At 29.2% G+C, this 22,216-nt stretch overlaps 1 protein-coding gene and 1 long non-coding RNA gene across 2 annotated transcripts; both read right to left on the bottom strand.

The window, feature by feature from the left end:
- Positions 1–6,605: 6,605 nt before the first annotated feature.
- On the bottom strand, positions 6,606–11,300 carry LOC103484084 (cytokinin hydroxylase). The gene is made up of 4 exons (XM_008441014.2): positions 10,959–11,300; positions 10,019–10,248; positions 8,154–8,759; positions 6,606–7,354 (listed from the first exon to the last, which is right to left on the bottom strand). Exons 1-4 carry the CDS (start codon positions 11,263–11,265, stop codon positions 6,920–6,922), a joined length of 1,578 nt encoding a protein of 525 aa, XP_008439236.2. The 5' UTR covers positions 11,266–11,300; the 3' UTR covers positions 6,606–6,919.
- Positions 11,301–15,713: 4,413 nt separating this feature from the next.
- Positions 15,714–16,975, bottom strand: LOC127150025 (uncharacterized). Its single transcript, XR_007821952.1, has 3 exons — positions 16,838–16,975; positions 16,447–16,521; positions 15,714–16,068 (listed from the first exon to the last, which is right to left on the bottom strand). It is a non-coding gene; the product is annotated as an uncharacterized LOC127150025 (long non-coding RNA).
- Positions 16,976–22,216: the final 5,241 nt, after the last annotated feature.

Raw genomic sequence — 22,216 nt, 5'->3', positions numbered from 1 at the left:
TATTTTAAAAAAATACTTAGATAACTATATCTGATTTATAATTTTTCAAGAATATTTTCACGATTATTTATAGTTAATTTAATATAAGATCAACTTATGTAACATAGTTGCTTTTATTAATTTATATTTTAAGAATTAATATAGTTTTATTATTTTATTGTTTACAATTCTCAACAAAATGATATATATATTATGTTTTTTATAAAATAAATATTAATTTAAATATAAATTTGAATATATAAAATAGATATAATTTCTAAAATTTAAAATATAAATTGATATAATTATTAATTAGTTTATGATTTTGAATTGATAAAAACTTTAAAATTTTGAGATATAAATTAAAAGATTTTCCCAATTTTATATACGAATAGTTTAGGAAAATTGTTAGGAATATATAAAAAAAAGACTAATTACAAAGTAAAGAATTTTTTTTAAATAATGTAGTTTATAAAAATATTATCAAAAATAGGGACAACCGAAAAGTATTGTAAAAAATGGGGTAGTGAAGTCGTGTACCCGGTACACGACTTCCACAAAATCGTGGGTCTCGTACACGATTTGGGTCGGCGTCGTGAATGCGGGCCACGACAATTGACTGGAGTCGTGTACGCGGTACACGACTTCTGACTGTAGTCGTATACCACGTACACGTTTTCCGTACAGGTGGCAGTCAACAGTCAGGTTGACTGCCAGTTTGTCGGCTAGCGGGGAAATGGTGTACCACGTACACGATTTCCGTACGTGTAGACTGACAAATGGCAGTCAATAGTAACGTTGACTGCCAATTTGTCCGGTAGTGCGGAAGTCGTGTACACCGTACACTACTTCCTTCACGTGAACATCCACGTGTCATTCATGCAGGAAGTCGTGTCCCATTTACACGACTTCCCCGCGTATAAATACCCCCCACCCGATTTCATTTCCTCATCCTTCCTTCCATTCTCAACAAAGTTCCCTCTCCTCTCTTCCTTTTTTTCACTCTCTTCCAAAATTTTGCTCCATTTTCCTCTTCTCCTTTACTCCTCAACTATCTCCTCTACCTTTCTTCTTCATCCAACTCCATCAAAGTGTGAGGTAAGTTTTATTATGTTTTATATATTTATTTATCAGTTATATATTATTTTTAGATATTTATATATTTGTATTTATTAGTTATATATTGATTTTAGGTTGTTGTATATTTTTAGAATATTATTGGAATAATTATTATTAATTATGTATTGTTATTAGGTTGTTATATATATATTTTTCTTTATTAGTTGTATATTATTTTTAGGTTGTTATATATTTTAAGAATATTATTGAAATAGTTATGTATTGTTTTTAGTTTGTTATATATTAAATAGTTATTATTATGTTGTTTTTATGTTGTTATAATAATAATAATAGTAATATATTAATAATAATAATAACAACAATAATTAAAATGATGATGATGATATAAATAATAATAATAATGTATAATAATAATCATAATTATAATAATAATAATTATGATAATAATAATAATTACAGTAATTGTAGTAATAATAATAATATATACTAATACTAATAATAATATAAATAATAATAATAATAATAATAATAATAATAATAATATCTAATAATATAAATAATAATAATAATGTATAATAATAATCATAATTATAATAATCATAATTATAATAATCATAATTATAATAATAATAATAATTATTATTATGGTAATAGTAGTAATAATAATAATAATAATAATAATAATAAATAATAATAATAATAATAATAATAATAATATATAATAATAATAATAATGATAATGATAATCATAATTATAATAATAATAATGTATAATAATAATCATAAAACAACTGAACCCAGAGTGTCTTGAATTCTTTGAAGATATTGACCTACAAAAATGGACACAGTCTCACGATAATGGGTATCGATATGGGTGGATGACAAGCAACGCAGCTGAATGTATGAATGAGGTATTTAAAGGAGCTCGTATGTTACCCATGACATCTTTGGTTAGATTAACATTTTATTGCACAATTCTGTATTTTGAACGCCGAAGAGCTGAGATAAGTGAAGTAGTTGACCGTGGCAAAGTTTATACAGAATATGCGATGAAAAAGCTAAAAAGATGTGAAACACGGGCTTCTGCACATTCAGTGACATCCATTGATAGAGAAACCCAGACGTTTGAGGTTCACACGGGTATGAGTATGATTTCTCCATATAAAGGCCAGCACACACAGGTAGTGAGTTTGATGGAAGGGACCTGTTCGTGCAACAAGTGGCAATCTTTTAAGATACCATGCTCCCATGTAATTGCAGTTTGTAATTACATGCACTTGACGTATGCAACATACATTGATGAATGCTACTTGTTGTCGAACTTCAAACAATGTTATGCCGGTCGATTCCATCCAATCCAACACCCAGATTATTGGCCTGAGTTGTCATTCACCGAAATTCGCCCAAATGCAGACTTACTTAAAGGACCCGGTCGACCGAGAACAACAAGGATCTTTAATGAAATGGATTGGAAAGAATCTGGTCAATCACTTAGATGCACTATCTGTAAAGTCGAAGGACACAACAGACGTACTTGTCCTCAACGTGCATCTTCTTCTTCACGACACTAATTTTAGGATGTATTATAGGATTTTATGATGTAATTGTTTGATGATGCAATTGTTTGATGTAAATGCTTCTATGTAATTTCAGAAAGCTTTAATGAACTACTTCTGTATTTTTATATATACGTTTGGGTATACTTTCATAATAAATGTAAATTAGGGTTTAATGTATACTTTTGTTTTACTGCAATTACATAATGGTCTTGCTTTTCTTCTTCGTGTAATTAATGACATTATTTTTTATATTATTTGCAGAATGGATCCTGGTCCAGTTGATGATAGCCATCTATATCTACAGGCAACCCATAGATCACAGAGCATATGGGATACCTCCTCCACCGTCGTGTTGAGTTGTCGGAGGAGAGAGGCAGCGTCTCAGCGCACCATCCCCTTCGACCAGCGTATTGCACCCTACTTAGAGGCTGCTGGATTCCTCGGGGTTTCCCAGGTTGGGTTCATGCAGTTAGATTGGCATTTAATTACTGCATTAGTCGAGCGTTGGAGACCAGAGACCCACACATTTCATATGCCATGTGGGGAGTGCACGATCACCCTACAAGATGTTGCAGTACAGTTGGGGTTGCCAGTGGATGGGGAGCCTCTAACAGGATCATTAAGGTATAATTGAATGCTTATCTGCAATGATTACTTGGGAGTCGTACCGCCTGACATGAAAGGTCAGCGACTGAGTCTTCCGTGGTTGGCAGAACAGTTCGAAGAATTGCCACCAGATGCTGATAGTGTGAGCGTTCAGAGATATGCTCGTGCCTACATCATGCAGTTGATTGGGGGCTTTCTTTTCGCTGATAAGTCAAAAACCCTGGTTCACTGTATGTTTCTTCAATTCTTATTTGATTTTGACCAGGCTGGTACGTATGCGTGGGGCGCTGCGACTCTCGCATGGTTATATAGGGAACTCTGTCGAGCGAGTAATGCACAGTCCTTAGAGATCGCTGGCCCATTGATGTTGCTACAAGTATGGGCATACGACAGATTCTCCATTATAGCTCCACAGAGAATGTTGCATCATTCAGATGGTCGACCTTTGAGTTTCAGGTACTATTTAATATATATGTTGTTTTTTTAATAGAATTGTTTTTTTAATAGAATTTGCACTATCTATAATTTATTAATTGTTTATTTCACAAATTAGATGAAGCGGTGTTCAAGCTGCATCTGAACAGTCAAAGAATATGTTGCTCATATATCGATGGACATTTGATCGACTAAGTCGGTCTCAGGTTAAATATTAACCAAATGTTCTATAATTTTATTTTTTGTTGACTACTAACGTTTGTTTTTTGAATAGATTAATTGGACACCATACACGCCCGACATTATGGCATCGCTTCCTGTTAGATGTCAGAGTGGTCAAGAGGTTTGGACTTACGTGGGTCCATTGATTTGTTTCCATCTAGTCGAGAAACATCAACCAGATCGCGTATTGCGACAGTTTAATATGTTGCAAACGCCACCAGCGATTAGCTACACAGATCAGAGGTTGCATCAAATAGATTTAAGGGGTAAACATGATGAAGATTGGCGTCGGATTCATGCGGAACATATCGGAGTGTGGAATTCGCGATATGATTTTCAGGTTGAAGCACCCACTACAAGCGAACCGACGGTATCAGAGAACTATTTTGTTTGGTATAGGTCGATTACCAGACGCTTTATCACCCAAGAGGGCGCTTCTATCATTGCATGGTAAGGATTTAATATGCTTTGTTTTATACATTTAATCAAAATAAAACAATAATTTGGTTTGTATTACTTGCAATCTTTCAGTATGATTTTGTTGACGAAGTACAAACTTTCTCCGTGGAACACGATATAGAAGCTTTAGGGCAAATATGTGACAGAACCACAGAGCGCGTAGATCACATTATTCAACAGACTCGACGACTTACTGTTGCTGACACAGATCGTAGACGCATGCGACGTAGACGACGACGGCAAGGCGATGATGTCGTAGAGGGTGATGAGGATAATTAAAAGTTTGTAAATTAATTTTGAATTCTTGTTAATTTCAATTAAAAATGTATAAGACATTGTTAATTAATTTTTTAAATGTCTAACCTTTTTAAAAGTATGGTAGTTTTTTACTAAGAAATTTGACTATATACTCTTGAAAACTTACACATTTAGTACACAAACAATTTATCTCGATTCAATTGAAATTTAGAACATATCGTTTACACCGAAATTATATTAAAATCTTCAAAGAAACTAACACAAGTATTTGCTAAACATAATTTGAGTTGTCATCCAATAATAATTCTTATTCTAATTCTAATTCTAATAATAATAATAATAATAATATTGATAAAAATAATAATAACATAATAATACTAATACTAATAATAATAATAATAATAATAATAATTACAATAATAATAATAATAATATATACTAATAATGATAATAATAATAATAACAACACTAAACATAATAATAATAATAATACTAATAATAATAATAATAAAAATAACAACATAATATTAAATTAAAACAAAGAAGTCGTTGTACCCGGTACACGACTTCTTTCCACGTTGGACGGGACTTGGACGGTCAACAAGTCCAAGCTGATGTGGAAGTCGTGTACCCCGTACACGACTTCCATGCAAGTCGTGTATGAGGTACACGATTTCATAGTAAATCGTGTACCTCATACACGACTTCCTTCCACATTTCCAGAATCACTCTATTTTTGACAATATTTTGCCCCATCACCCTATTTTTGCAATTTCTTTTCACCTCACCCTATTTTTGTCAATAATTTAAAAAAAAACCATATTTCTTAAAATAACCCCAAAATAAAGGAAAAGAAATCTAAACATATAAAAATAATATAATATAAAAAAACGATAATGTAGACTTCTTAGTTTCTCCCCCTACTTTTTGTCGTTTATATCCCCATTCCCTACACTTACAACTTGCAAAGTGGTCTGTTTCTAATTTATCTAAACAATAATATCCAAAAGGTGTTGGGATAAACACCTTTAGCTTGGATGAATTATCCCTCTCTTGTGTGAACCTGATAGAATACTAATCAACAATAATAGCAATAATAATTAAAGTATGGACACAACGAATTTAACGTGGAAAAACCCCCTCAATGTGAGGAGTAAAAAACCTCGAACCGAAGTAAAAATCTCCACTATAATCTTTAATGGGTACAATAAAGTTCTCCCTAGTCACAACTAGAGGCAAATATCTCAAGAATAATAATCCCGACAACAAATAACAATAACAGTGAGAAAAATTAGAAATATCTCACAATATGTGGTAGCCAATTATCTACTAGAATCTGACTGTAGATAGCTTCAAACAAAATCTCCACCGTTCAAAATGAAGACCCTCGTGCCAAGAATATACTATCAAAATTTCAACTCAATCGGACCATAGATCGATCCCCAAATAGCTGAAGATCGAAACTGCAGAATATTCTTTTTCTATTTTCTCTCACGCCAATTGCCGTCACGCACACCCTTTCTTTTCTTCAATTGCATAGAAATTAATTAGCCCTAAATGAATGGGCTGGGCTTTACTACAAAGGGAAATAATAAAAGCCCATCAAAAGGAACTAATTTAATTATTAATATTGTCTTTAGTGTTTTGTTTTTGTTTTTATTTTAGAAATTATTACTGATGCAAATTTTTCATTAAAAATTTTCTTTAAATAAAAATGTTGATATGTTTCAATAAAAGTTTGTATATTATGCTGAACAGGTAATCATAACTCCGAGGTGTGGTTGGAAATCTCTTCTTCTTATTATACTAAAAAAATTGCATATTATTACAATATATATATATATATATATATATATATATATATATATATATATATATATATATTCTTAAAATGATTAGTCTTATTATTCATTTATTTTTTATTTTTTACAAGCGAGTGCTTTCAAGATAACATGTTTGAAAGAGATATATAATACTGACGAAGAGAAGACAAATAACCGATGTATATATATAAACTTCACAAAATAAATATATTACAACAAATATGTAATATGTATAGTCACATATATTCCCAATAAGATCACAGAACCTAATGTTAAATGACCGATATTGATCATAATTAAGATAAAGACATTTTATTTTAGTACATATATATATCTTTGAATCATATACTGTAGTCTAAAGGAAAAGAAGAAGTATTATGGGCGCATAAAGCTCCACTAGTTAAGAACATACCCTTCGATCGACCTCACATGCACCTTCAAATATTACTACTATATGTTGAGCTAATTAAGAATAGAAGCAGGAAACGTGAAGAAGGTTTAAGGTTGAAGAGGGGTTAGAATGAGGGGAATGCCATGGGCGGGCCTCAAAGAGAGTAAAGTAGCAGGAGAATGGGAGTAAGAGGGGGAAAGTGAGAGTGAAAAGGTAGAAAGAATTAGGGTTAGGACGATCTTATACTCCATAGAAGATAAGTTTCTACCAATGCACATTCTCCCTCCAAAGCCGAAAGGCAAATATCCCATTTTGTGGTTGCATCCGCCATGAATGGTGTCGTGTTGGAACCTGCTAGGATTGAAGTCGTTAACGTCGTCGCCCCATAGGGTCGGGTCGTGATGCATTGCAACAACGTCTATCCATATGTTGGTCCCCTTTGGGATCTTTATGTCCCCTAAATCAATGTCTCCTTTTGCTTGTCTTTGTATGTTTGGAGCTGAGGGGTATAGTCTAAGTACCTCATTCCATACCCATCCCATCTGCATCCACACAGTATTAATCATATTTAATAATGTATGAATTTTTATGTTGGGCCCATAAATTTTAAGAACTGCATTTCTAATACATTATCTCAAACATATTATGTAATAAATATGTTCAAAAGTTCTAAAAAGTGACATATATAGTTAACTTCAAACTTACTTTCAATTTTTGATAGCTGGACACTATATCTAATTGAAAAGTTAGAGAGTGTTATTGAAAACTAAAAGGTTTGTAGTTAATTAACCTCTTTTAAAAAAAATTCAAATAACATATAAAATCAATATTTTTTACTAAAAAAGTAAATTAAAAACTAAAGAACTAAGATCCTGTTTTAATAACCATTTTATTTTTTATTTTTGGTGAAAATTAAGCTTATTAAATAGTTTCTTCTCCCGTAATTTATTTATGTTGATTTTAATATCTATTTCTTATCCCTAATTTTAAAAAAACAAGTTAAAATTTGAAAACTAACAAAAAAAAAAAAAAAAAGGAGCTTTTAAAAAATTTAATTTTTTTTTTAATTTGACTAAGAATTCTAAATTCAGCCTAAGAAAATAAATAAAAAAAAAACTTAATTTTTAAAAAACAAGAAAATGAAGAAAAAAGAGAGAAAACTATAATTAGTAAAAGTTTAGATTTTATTATGAAATATGTAAATATTTTAATTAAAAATGGTATATTTTGGAGAATGGTTCAAAGAGAAAAGAAAATAGGAGAATATGAAGTAAATAATGTAAAATGCAAGCATTTGTCCAAGGTTAGTTGGTTTAAGTTTGAAAAAGAAGAAAAGGGAACCTTTTTGAGGGAAGAAAGCATGGAGAAATCAATATCTTTATCACCAACCACTTCTTTAATCTCCTCTCGCAAAATCCTTTGCCAATCGGGAGACGTCGCCAACAACAGCAACGTCCAACTAATAGCCAGCGCCGTGGTCTCATGTCCCCCAAAGAAAAAAGTCTTACACTCATCCACCACTTCTCTCGGACTCAGCGCCTCCCCGCCCGTATACTCACTCCCAATCAACCGGCTCAGCAAATCCGAATATCCCGATCCCGAACCCGACATTTTCCTATTAGATATGATGGACAAAAACAGGCGGTCGATTTGAGCTCCCAGTCGCTTGGCGGCTAGGGTTCGGGCTGGGTAAAGAAATAGGCTGCTGAATGGGACCCCCACGTAGCTACTGTTCTTGAAAAGAGTTAACTGTAATGCTCTCAGGTTGTTCAATGCTTCTCCACCGCCGCCGCAGTTGGATATTCCAAAGCTTGCTTTTGCTATTATTTCGCCCGCGGTGGCGGTTATTTGTCTTTCCACCTCTATTTCTGACTGCCCTGATTTTACTAGGCTTCTCCATTCTTCTAGCATTTTTGTCGTCGACTCCACCATGAATTTTGTCATTGCCTGAATTAATTAATTCACATTTTCTTTTGCATTTAAATATATATGATAACAAAAATGATAAAAATAAAATTTTAGATTATATCAATAATAGAAATAAAATTTTGCTATATTAAATAAGAGACAGGGTAGAAAATTATAATTTTTTATTTTTAAATTAAAAGTTCAATTTCCTATCCTATATTGTTTATAAGATTCTTTTTATTGATATATAAGATTCTATATATTCATTCATGGAAATTTTATTAACATAAAAGAAGATGATAATGTATGTTTACAGATGAGAATTCTTAAATTATCTATTTTTTCTATTAGATTTTAAATTATTAAAAAGCTCATGATTTTTGTGTTTAGTTTTTATTGGATGATTTCTTAGGTTCAAAAATGTCATATTTTTATTTATAAATTTTGAGTTTTATTTTTATTTGATAAATACAATTATTTGAAATTAATCAATTCCAAGTTAACACTAAAAATAAAAGTAATAAAAGGAAAATTATAAAAAATAGAACCATTACATTTCATAGAAAAATCGGTGTAATAAATTTTATATTTTAATGATTTTATTTTATAAAATGTAAGTATTTTGTCAATTTTTTATAATTTTTAAAAAAATCCAATATAAAATGTACTTTTAACTTAATAGTAAAATTGATAATAAAAATATAAAATGTTGAAAATTAAAAATAAAAATAAACGATACTAAAAACTGAAAAAATGTGGCCTTATGAAACTAAAAAAAGAAAAAGGTTAAATTAACTTGAAGGTGAGAGAAATGGGTATTAAAAAATAAATTAAAAAAATCGTTATTTAATATAATATTTTTTAATTCCTATAAAAGAGACAAATATTACAATCTTGTCAACAAAACCATCGACTAATCTTCTAATTTATTCGGTCATTCATTATACAGATATTATTGGTCCCGATGGTATGTTGTCATATCTCCACCATCAATATATTAATAAACAAATAAAATTTGTCTTTTCTTAATAATACTAATATTTCTATTACCTAATTTGTTGGAAGATTTATACTCATTTCACCATAGCTTTAAACAAGTTTGAATTTAGAGATCAGACAAAATGTTGGATTGTGCAAATCTAATACCTCAGTTGGCTGAAATATAACTCAACTCATATAAAATATAATCTAAGATGAAAAGTTAGTCGAATCTTCTATAAGTATTGTTGAACTAAGAATAGTATAAATATTGGTTACATAGATAACTTAGATTAGGAGTGAAATATGAGTCAAATTACCTTCAGATTGGTAGGGTTGAAGGCAGGAGTGAGGATATGGCGATGGCGAATCCAGTTGTCTCCCTCAGTCATGACAAGGCCATCGCCAAACATGGGTTCTCGGTCGTTTCTAAAGACTGCTGGCTTCCCCCAGCTCTTACCCAATACAGCTTCGGATATCTTCTTCACAAGCTGTGGATCTGCTATGTACAGAAATGGCTCTGTCCCCAACCAATATACAAACTTCTTCCCTGTCGTAATAACACGAAAACGAAACTATATTCTTAAGGTGCATTTCTATTAATTTTCTTATTAGTATTTTAGGAAAACAAAGTAAAAGTTTTTATTTATCAGCTACAATATTGAAATTTACCATTCAAAATTCTAAACGCATGATATTAAAAAGTTGAGAGCCTAAAATTTTAATGGCATTGATTATAAATATAAGGTAGGTTATTAGCTAGTTCCTAATCTCATGCATCCCTTTAATGGACAATAACTGTCCAAGCTGCACAAATAACTAAATAAGGATAAAGATGCAGCTCAGATATAGTCCATTTTTTAAACTTTTAAAAATGATAAACAACATAGTATTATAATATGCACATGTCTATATGTCTATGTGTGCTTGCATGCACAGTGAAGTTGAAGTGACATTATGTTAGCTCTTATTTATATAATACAAATGAAAACAATATCATAAAAAAATGAGCAAAAATATTGATGCACCCATTTTTAAGCAAATTGATAAAATATTTTAAAAATAAGTAAAATTATACTTAAACATAGTAGTTGAAATACACTTTACCCTTAGGTATTTTACTAATAATATAATCTTTTATCCACTAACTATATAATATATATTATCATTCATGCATAATAATCAATCATAAAAGTAACAAGAGATCATTGCTATTTAAAAAATATGGGGGGGGGGGGGGGGGGTTGTTTGATTAATTACCATAAGAATTCTGCCATTGAGCAAAGTGAGGGAAAATAGTTGAATGAATATCATGGGACAAATTATTTGATGATGATCCATTAGTGACAGCAGTAGCAGCAGCAGCAGCTTTCATTATCTTCTTCATTTCTGTAATATTCCCAAGAGGGAAACTAGGAGAAGGGCCTTCAAATCCATTTCTCTTCAATTTTCTATGAGCCAAAATTGGCAAAATCCAGCATGAAATCACCACTTTCCCAAACAATACCATAATTGAAACCCTAATCATCCACTTGATTAACATAATCAACACACAAATCAACTCCATCTTTTGTAATTAAAATAAAGAAAAAAGTACTTTAATCTACTTATAAAAATGAAAACAAAACGAGAGAGAGAAGGAGAGAGAGAGTTCTGTGTTTTAAAATTTGTGTGTGTGTATGTGCTAATGTGGTGGATATACACAATATGATTCAAAAGTTGTGTTGGGTTTAGGGTTTATATAGAAACAAAAAATGATAAAGAGGGAGTTGATGGGTCCCAGTGGGGAATAATTGTGGGAATATTTGACTTTCCACTACTGAATATTTTTATTATTTTTATATATAAATATTAATTAAATTTATAATTTAGTATATAATTTTCTTCTAGTGTGTGAATGTGTTTGACAAAATTTTATTTGACTTCAATGTGAAACATGTCATTATTTCTCTTCATTATAGCAACTATCTACTTCCATTGTTCATCTTTATGATGCAATATTTTGTTTCATTTTAAGCATCAAGTTTGCCTCTGTGTTGATCTATTCGTTATTAAATTCTCTCAGAAATTTCTCGATTTTATATTATCTTTAATGTTAGGTTATGTAACTAAATCTAAACTTACTAATATTTTTACATGACAATTAATACATTCCAGTAACAGTAATGATTCCAATAACAGTAATGATTAGGTGCATCTGATCACTATAATCTACTTTTATTTACCACATGAATAATTTTTTTAAAAAAAATATATTAGAAAAAAATTAAATTGTTACGTAACAATATTTCATTTGGGACAATTTGGAGTGTATACACCTAATTATTTATTTCCTTTTAATAATTAAAATCACATTTTCTACTAAATTAAAATCGATTAGTTTGATGGTATTGACATACTTTCGTCTCTTGAGGTTAGAGGTTGAATTCTCACATACAATTTTTTCATAAAAAATGGTATTTTTTTTAAAAAAGAAATCCCATATAGAAAATACACCAAAAGGCAAGAATCATTAATCAATTTTTTAAGTAGTTATATTTTGTCAATTTTTGACCGTATAAAAAATAAAGCTATATATATATATATTTCTCTCTCAAAAAAGAATTCTTATTTTCTCTCTCTAATTTCCAGCCTCTCCTTCTGATATTTCCATCTTTCGAAGTTGCTATCTTCGTCTTTCGAATTTGCTATCTTCGTCTTTCGAATTTGGTTTACATTTAAAATATATAAAGAAAAAAAATAATTTAGAAGAAAGTAAGATTCTCAATTAAGATTAGAAAAATATAAAGACAAAAATAATGTAGATGAAAGTAAGATTCTCATTTAATATTAAAAAAATACAAAGGAAAAAAAAAAAAAAGATAATGTAGATGAAAGTAAGATTCTTAATTAGGATTTAAACAAGTTTTAGCACTTAAATTAGGAATTTTTTTAATATAGGAATGGAAGATTAAATCTTCGATATTTAAAAATATTAAACTTTCAAGTAGAAGGTCACGTCATTACTAGCTAAATTTACTATAAATTTACATCAAAAATTTTATAGATAAGAAAAAAAAGTTAAAACTATTTACAAACTACAAGAAAAATAACTTAAATGGGTTATAATTTTTTTAAAATTTTTATTATATTTTATAAAAAAATTTATTTTATTTTTTTGCTAAAATGATACGAACATACACTTTATTTATTTATTTGGTGTATATATATATATATAAGAAATTAAGTGAAAAATTGTTTTGAATAGTTTCGAAAATGAAAGCAAGTTTGTCTGTGGGATTATGACTTTGAACATAACACATATTATATTGTTGTTACTTTTTAAAAATAATAGTTATAGAACTCATCTAATAATTAATTTAAAATGCTAGTTACCTATTTATTATTATTATTATTTTAAAAGAAAAATTATGTCTATAAAGACTACTCCTAACAATTTGCTCTTCTATGTATTGTTATCTAAAACCTTCTAATTGTTTTTTTTTTTTTTAAAATCAAACTAAGTTCTTAAAACTAATTAAAAAAAAGAACAAAAAAGATATGGTTTGAAATTGAAAAAAAATAAAAAAGCACATAAGTTGGGGAAAAAGAAAGAAAAGAAAAAAGGTAGTGTATATATGAGTATGCATGGGATGGGGTTAGAAGTAGAAGTAGAAGTGGAAGTAGTAGTAAAGAAGTTTGTGGTATTGTCGGTGTTGGAAGAGCAAATGTTTTTAATTTTGTTTAGTGAAAAATGAAAATGTGTTTAAAATGTTTTTAATTAAATTGTTTTCATTTTGGATACTCATTTCCATTCCCCTTTTTATGTTTTTATTTTTTATTTTATTTCTTTTACCCTTCCTTCTTCCTTTTGTTCAATTAACTTAAACACAAAAAAACATCCTTGGCCCTACTGCCCCCACACCCCCCAACTTTTTCTTTCTTTCTTTCTTTTTTCTTAGATGCTGTTTCTTTGTATATATTGTTTTAAATAGACTTATTCTGTAGCCCACAAAAACTTAATTTTTAAAATCAAATCCGCACCAAGGATTTATCAAGGTGGAAAGAAAAAAAAAACTAATAATAAAACTTCCAAATATAATGAAATATTATAATTTATTTATAATAAACTACTATTTATGTCACAATCATATTTATAGAGAGGTTTATATATATAGATATATAGGTGTCAAATTCATTTTTATTTAATAAATTTATTTTTGAAAGAAGAATAATTGGTTTTGGATCATATTAGACTATCGTAAAATAGATGGATGCAATGATTATGTTTAAAGAAATAGGTACCGTAAGAAATCTGATTTCTAACAACGTGTTTTCGTCGTTAAATCCGTTTTTCGTGGAACTTATTTCTTTTAATATCAAAATTTCTTTTTCTTTTTTATCGGCATCAAGACAAAATAACCTTAACAATTTCAGGTAGAAAATTACAAAACTTATTTAAGTCAATTTTCTTGGGATGGATTGTATTAAAATCAAATCACCTACGGTTTTGTTTGATTACAGAAAAAGAAAAATATGATTTTCAAACAAGTTGTTTTCATTTAAAATCATTAGATAAAGATATGTTTAAACTACCCCTTTTGAAAAAAATGTCAAAGTTGCTTTAAACGGTAATTTATTTTTAAAATTAAAAGCACACTTACAAAATTAAACCAAACATATTTTTAACTTTGAAGTTAATTATAAGTTTTTCTTTTCTTTTTATGTGAACAAAAAATGACTATAAATTGTAATATTTTACAACAATTTTTGTTCGTGCTATTATTATTTTTACCTAATACTGCATCCAATAAGAAACTACCATGTGGCAACAACTATTTCTTTGAAGAATTGATTTTAATTTTCTTTTTGTATTTATAGAAGGGAATGCTTTTTCTTTTGTAGGTATTGGTTGTGAATTCATTTTGTTAATTATTATTGCTTAATAAATTTAATTTAGAGAAAAATAAAACCAAATAATTGGCATTTGATCATTTCTAATTGAGTGCAGTTCGATTACAAAATAAATGGTGCAATGGAGATTACTTTTCACATTTTTAACGATTATTATATTTTTAGGTTAAAGTTTAAAAGAAATACAGACTATAAGAAATCAAGCTTTTAGCGACACAATATCTTTATCACTAAATATATGTTTTCGTTGCAAAAAACATTTAGTAATAAAATGTTTTTGGACGCTAGAGAACTTACTTTATTTATTAATACTAAAGTTTTTTCTTAAAGAAAAACAAAACAACCTTACCTGTTTTAGGTAAAGGAAAGAAAATTATAAATATCATATAAGTCAATTTTCTCGGATCAAAATTATATTAAAATAAAAATTATAGATCAATTTAGGATTTGTTTAGATTACTAAAGAGAAGAATATGATTTTTAAAGAAGTCGTTTTTATTTAAAATCTTAATTAGATAAAAATATATGTTTAACCAGTTTTTCAATAGTTTAACTTCAAAATAATGATTTACTTTTAAAATTAAAAGCACTTACAAAGTTAAACCAAACACATCTTTAACTTTATAAACAAAAGCATGAATTCTCACTACAAGAGACGTGGGTACTCCCGACGCACAAATACGTCGGCGAAAATGCAAAGTACGTTGGGAAAGGATATCCCGACGTACAAAACGGCGTCGGGAAGAACGTCGGGAGAAATGCGTCGCGAGAGGCTTTCCCGACGCCGGGAGATGCGTCGGCATCGACGGCGTCGGGAAAACCTTATTCCCAACGCCGTCTATGCCGACGCATCTCCCGGCGTCGGGAAAACCTATTTTCCGACGTTTTTTTCCCGACGTTCATTACGTCGGGAAATATTTTTATATCGACACTAAAGATGCTTTTAATGTTGTTTCTAAACCGACATTAAAGATCTCTTTAATGTCAGTTTAAAAACGACATCTTTGCCTTGTTCTGGGCCCATTTTTTTAATTTTATTTTTATTAAAATGTTTCATTATTGTCCATTTTTTATAAACCGACATTGAGTCCATGTAGATAAATATTTTTTTACCCCAATAAATCAATAAAATTAATATTATTTTAGAAACTATAATATTTGTCTTTTACATTTGTATACACAAAATGGAATCTTATATTATGTTTATATATTCTACAACGGTACATGAAACAAGATCCTAATACAAAACTTAAATAAGAAATCTTAAACGCCTTCTCAAACCTTCAACGATCGTCTGACTTTCTACACAATTGTTTAGTTTTGAGTTTGATATGACTTCAATCATTCTACAAGCAATATCAAGAACACCCAACACGTGGATTTTGAATCTTCAACTGGCGGAACTATGATCAGCCCTGTTGTGGAACTTGGTTCAGTTCGTAATAATTGCAATTTCCCCGACTACTGTATCAAACACCTACAACACCATTCAAACATTTTCTTTCACCAAACTGAATTCTCCTACTTAAACCATTAAAATCAGTTTGCATAAGTAAATCTCACCCTCTATCAAACACTTTTAACTTTACCCAATTGTATTCCACTTTCATTAGAGCCAAACACTTTACCTATGGGTGAAAATGTAATGATATTCCCATTTTCTTTAAGAAATTATTCACTGCCTTTCCAACAATCCATACTGAATCATAGCCAAAAATCAAGGCAAATATTTAAAATAATGCAAGGAAATAACAGGAACCTTAAATTTTGCAACAAACTTAATCCAAAAGAAGTAAAACTTGCAGAAACTATAATCGACAATGAAAAGAAAAGAAAGAAAGAAGAAATTGCTCACCGCTCCAAGAACAAACCCAAGCAAACATAGAACCAGAACCAATATTTCCCGATACTTCATCTTCCTTTCCTATTTCTGCAACATTAACCACATAAATCTCAACCAGAAACAACATCCATGCAAACAATAAAATCATCAACAACGAAATAGAAAATCAAGCCAATTTTATAGCAATTGCAACAGAATAAAGAAGAGAAACTGCAGACCCTACTCACATTTTTTATTTGAACAATGTAAAACAGAGTTAATCCGATCATAGTATTTTTTGGTCAGCATGATCTAGCACACACCTAAGCTAATTTTCATAAAAAAAAACCCTAAACTAATTTTTATCAAAAAAAAACCCCTAAAACATAAACTTAAACTAAATAAATTTACATATTTCACTTACCTAAAGTGGCAGACGGCGACGAGGAACAACGGCGAGGGCGGTCGGCGACGGACGGCGGCGGAACAAAAGGATTATGCACGGCGGCGACTTCTTCTTCTTCTCCTTTCTTTTTCTCCTCCTCTCGGTTTCGGTTCTGTGAATACAGAACTGAAACGAATTTAAAGAGGATTTCCCGACGCAGTGACGTGGCGTCGGGAAATCCCTCAAAATGCGTCGGGAAAAGGGGAATTCCCGACGCTCATTAAACCCCTTTTCCCGACGTTTCACGCGGCGTCGGGAAAAACCCCTATTCCCGACGCCTCTCCCGACGCACTGTTCACGGCGTCGGGAAAAGGGGTTTTTCCCGACGTATTCTTGCCGACGCCTTCGTGGTGCGTCGGGAAAGATGGTTTTCCCGACGCAGCTCCTGACGCGTTGTTGAGGGAGTCGGGAAAGCCCTTATTCCCGACGTTCTTTATGCCGACGTGATTTTCGGCGTCGGGAATGCTCCATTTTCTTGTAGTGTCTTAGATGTTTTTAACTTACAAAGTTTTTTTTTTCCTTTCTTCACGGTGTTCTAAGACTTGTAATAGTTTCATAAAAGAAAAAAAATGATTTTCACACTAATGAAACCGACAACAAGGTATTGCATTATGTTAATACGTATCAAACAAGAAATGGTTTATATGGATTAAAAAAGTATATCTATATGAACAAGAAATGAATAAATGGGCAGGTAAAAAGATGACACTTTTAAAATAATTAAGTTTTGAGTACAGATATGAAAAATAGTAACCCAACAATAATAATAAAAAGAAAATTGTGGTTATCATATAATCGTTCTAGACAATGATCTTTCCTCAAACGGCCCCTTGCAATTTCACCCTTGATATTTAAAATTTGTTTAAATTTAGTTCATGGATCTAATATTTTGCGTTACTTTTTTACTAAATACCTTTTTTTTTTTTTGTTCTTAGTGCTAATGTAGGCTAATAAATTTAAAACAATTATAATTAATAAAATTTTACTATTTTTCATCATTTTTAAATTAGATTTAAAATTGGGATCTTTTAAAAAAAAATAACAAAGCGGAATAAACTCACGTACTCACAATGAAAAATATAAAAAATGTCTTGTCAACCACACTATCAATAACGCGCGTAATATATTTGGTACACGATCGTTTAAATTTGGCTAAACTTATTTTTCAAGATTCTTTTGGTACACAATCGTTTATTTTTTTAAGATTCTTTGAAACACGATCGTTTAGGTTTAGCTAAACGATTTTTTTTAAATTTTTTTGTACACGATTATGTAGATTTTTCTACACAATCGTTTATTTTTTTTACATGATCGTTTATGGCTACTTCTATCTAAACGATTCTTTTCAATATTCTTTATACACGATCCTTTAGATTGGGCCAATTTTCGCACACGATCGTTTAGATTTAGATTTAAAAAATAAGAGGAAAAGAAAGAAGACGATGGAAAGAAATCACAGTGAAAAAAATGAAAAGAAGAAAGACGATAGAAAAAAATTGCAGTAAGAAAAAGAAAGAGAGGATGACAAACTTGAAATATTTAAAAAATGACTAACTCCATGAACTTTGTTACATGGACCATAAATATAGCAGCGATTTGTCATATTTATGAAAATTTTCCTTTAAAATTTTACTTCGTAATTACTTTAAATTAATTAATGAAAATCAATGTCAAATTTTCGTGATTATTCGACACAAAAATGAGATTAAAATGTAAAATATTGAAATCTGAAAAAAGAAAAAACTCAAATCTTAAAGTATAATCATAATAATTTGATACTTAGATGCCAAAATCGAAATTAAATAACTAAATTAATGTATAACATATAGAAACTCGGAGGACTAAATAAAAAGTAGGACTCAAAATTAATATATTTTTTTCCTAAAAATGAATGAATTTTTCTATTAAACCGTCGCTAATACATATTTGAGTGTCGTCAAAATGAAAAAGGTACAATATTCCACTCTATGTTGTTATAGGAAAAAAGAAATGATGAGGGTATCAAAGTTGTAATTAATTAAGTAATCTTACAGATACTTTGTATTATTTTCTTCTATAACATATAAATATATGAAGACATAACAAAAACATGTGACACTTTCAATAAAAATAAAAAAAGCAATGAAAGCAACAGAAATCATTTGTGAAATGGGGGCAAATAAAAATAAAACAGAAAAGAAATGATTGAAATTAAAAAATACACACACACACATATATATATAGATATAGATATTATATATATATATATATATGAAAATGAACAATTATAATCACATGCAAGAAAAAAGAGCAAGTCCTTAGCCAACAAAATAGTAAAATGTGGCTCCAAAGTGGAATAACGGTCAACATTTCCGTCATTTGACTGCGTCATGACATCGCTCTAACACGCCGCTTTTTTTTGGGACCCACGTGGAGTCCAGGTGGACGGCAAAGATTAACTCAAAATCTCATTTTAGTTTTTGAAGACTTTCAAAGGAGACCAACTTCAATGACTTCAAAATTATAAATTAAAGGTAGCGTATGACATTTTTTTCTAAGATTAAAGTGGGTTGGCTGAGTCAGCTGGGTTTGGATAAAAATCATAATGTACTTTTTATTATTTTAGATTCATGATATTATCACAATATTCATGTAGTAGTAGGGCCTATGATATAAGTGTATGCATGATGTGAAAAAATTGACTTGGTCTCATCATGTACTACACACACACACACACACACATTATAACAATATAATGAGAGGTTGGTGAGTTCAAATTTGTTTGAAAGCAATTTATCGTACCTTTGTCATCAACTTTGTACCTTAGCTTTGTATACAATGAACATGCTTGCATGTTAATATCTTTAGAATGATTTGCATATATGTAATCATGAAAAATATGAAACAATGCACATTTTCAGGGCAAGGTAAATAAATAAATAAATAAATAAAAGTTAATTATTTTGAGATATTAAATTATATGTTTTCGATCAGGTCATGAATGAAATACACCCTTCCTTTTTTCTTTGAAAAACGTCTCCTAAGATGCCAACTTGAGCTACTCATAATTAAAAGGTTTAAGTAAAACATTTTATATTGTGGTTAATAATATTTATTCTTACACATTTTAGTCCTTTGAATCCTATTTTAATCTTAAAAATTTATATTTTTAAACTTTTAAAAATATTTGTTTTAATCCTTGAACTTTTAAAAAGAGCCTATTCCATGAGACGGCTTTTTATACTTAGATGGTAAGACTACAAAATAAGATAATAACTCTTAATCATATAAGGTTTTAATTTTTAATTAAAGGCTAAATGGTATATTGAATGTTTTATCAAAAAACTTAAAAAGTCACTTCGTCTTCAATATTTTGATCATCATCACTTTGGCGCATTATCATTTTACTTTCACTTCCTCAATTCACATGCCGGATGCAATTCATCAATATACAAATTTTTAAGTGCATGAAGTTTGACATATTTTGTGATTCATTAGGGTGCGTTTTTTTCTCTTCCTCTCAATTCTTTAGTCTTTCTTTCAATTCTTTTTTGGGTTTTATGATCCATTGTAGAAATATTTATATGCAATTCTACATAGTTTATTTTCTACATATGTTGTATGTATTTTATTTTTCTAGTTTATTATACTCTGTCATGGATGTTAACATCAATATATCAATTCTTATATACATACATATATATACTCAATGTCATTATTTTGATTTGCTTCAAGATTTCAATTTGAAAAAAAAAATCAAGAATGAGGAGTAGGGAAAGGAGATGCGAAAGTTTTAAGTTTTTTGAAAAAAAGATTAATTTTTAATTTAGGTTTTCTTTGATTCAAGTGTATGTTGAATTAATATTATTAATATAGAGTCTAAAATAAAATTCTAATAGCAGAAATCAAAATAAAATTTTCAAAAGTTTAAGGATTAAAATACACAACTTTTAAAAGTTTATACACCAAAATAAAACAAGAAACAAAGTTGGAACACTAAATGAGATTTGAACCCATATTATTTGATTGGAAGCAAAAAGATATGAACAAATAATGATGAGGAGGAAAGTGGTTTTGGTTGTAGATGTGTTTTGTTGAAGAAAAGAGATGATGCATGAATGTGGTGGCGTAGGTAAGTACTTTTAGCATTAATCTTAAAATTAGATAAATTGGTAAGAATTTTAAATTTTCAAAATTTAAAGATATGGAAGATAAGCATTAGTTTCAAAATAAGTATAATTAATTAAAAGCTAAGGGATTGGGAGAACCAATTAATTAATTTTTTTGGTTACATTGCAATTTTAATCCCTCATATTTTATGTTTGATTAAATCCTTAAAAAAGTGTATATCAAATGCTAAAACTTTTCATTTCATTTCAAACAACATAAATAATTCTTTTTCCAATTTTTTTTAAAAGAAAAGTTTGTCATTATACTAAAATAAATTAAAATATTTATAAATATAAAAAATTTTATTTTCTATACAGAATAATTATATATATTCATCTGTGTTATGATAGACATAAATAATAATTTATTACTCTTATAAAAGACATATTATGATATTTTATTATATCTATAAAATATTCTCAAACGAGTTGGTCATTTGAAATAATTTTCTTTTTTTAAAATCAACAAGTTATTTATTAAATTGAATTATGTATATAGTAAATTATTAAGTTTTCACATTAGTGTTTAATAGGTTCATAATGATATATTATAAACATTATAAGAGTTTATAGGAAGCCAATTTAGTACAGACTTAATAATTCATGAACCAACTTTACAACTTAACCTAAGAAAAAAGAAAATATTTAAAATGTATAGCATTTGTGAAACCAAATATATAACTAAATCTATCGGTGACGGACTCTATCGCTAATAAATTAAAAGGTTGTTTGGATCGTGAATATCATTTTGTGGATAAGATATTAAATGTTTGGAATTTGAAATTGGAAATACTTTAAAAATATTTTGATTCCCTCTTTTCGACAAAATTTTGAGATTTTAAATTCTTTTGCATTTCTAGAAAATTTGAAGTTTCTTTTTTAAACAACTGTGTTACCTCAATATTCAAGTTTAATTATACACAAGTCAATAGTTTCACAAGTCAATGTCATTTTAGACAAATGATTAAACATTTTTATATTTTACTTTTTCTAACCTACTTTTGTTTATTTTCAAACCCAAAAAATAACATATATTTATTCATTAAATTTTCGCATAATTTCATCTCAAAATGATATTCACAATAGACATCTAAATGCTATCTTATTTTATAGAAGTCGTGATCAAAAGTAATCCATCATAGTCTATTAAGCCACAATCAAAATTTCATTAACTAGTTACAACCATTTTTATCAATTTTTCTAAAACTTT

The sequence above is a fragment of the Cucumis melo genome, chromosome 6, assembly GCF_025177605.1.
Source record: "Cucumis melo cultivar AY chromosome 6, USDA_Cmelo_AY_1.0, whole genome shotgun sequence".
In the NCBI taxonomy this organism is placed as follows: domain Eukaryota; kingdom Viridiplantae; phylum Streptophyta; class Magnoliopsida; order Cucurbitales; family Cucurbitaceae; genus Cucumis; species Cucumis melo.
This window is presented reverse-complemented; position numbering and strand designations above follow the sequence as displayed.

Excerpts from the sequence above, each read along its gene's own strand:
- LOC103484084 (XM_008441014.2), bottom strand. The coding sequence starts at position 11,265 with ATGGAGTTGATTTGTGTGTTGATTATGTTAATCAAGTGGATGATTAGG. Across the intron at positions 10,249-10,958 it reads TCAATGGCAGAATTCTTATG|GGAAGAAGTTTGTATATTGG; the intron begins GTAATTAATCAA and ends TTATTACGACAG. Across the intron at positions 8,760-10,018 it reads TCAACCCTACCAATCTGAAG|GCAATGACAAAATTCATGGT; the intron begins GTAATTTGACTC and ends TAATTAATTCAG.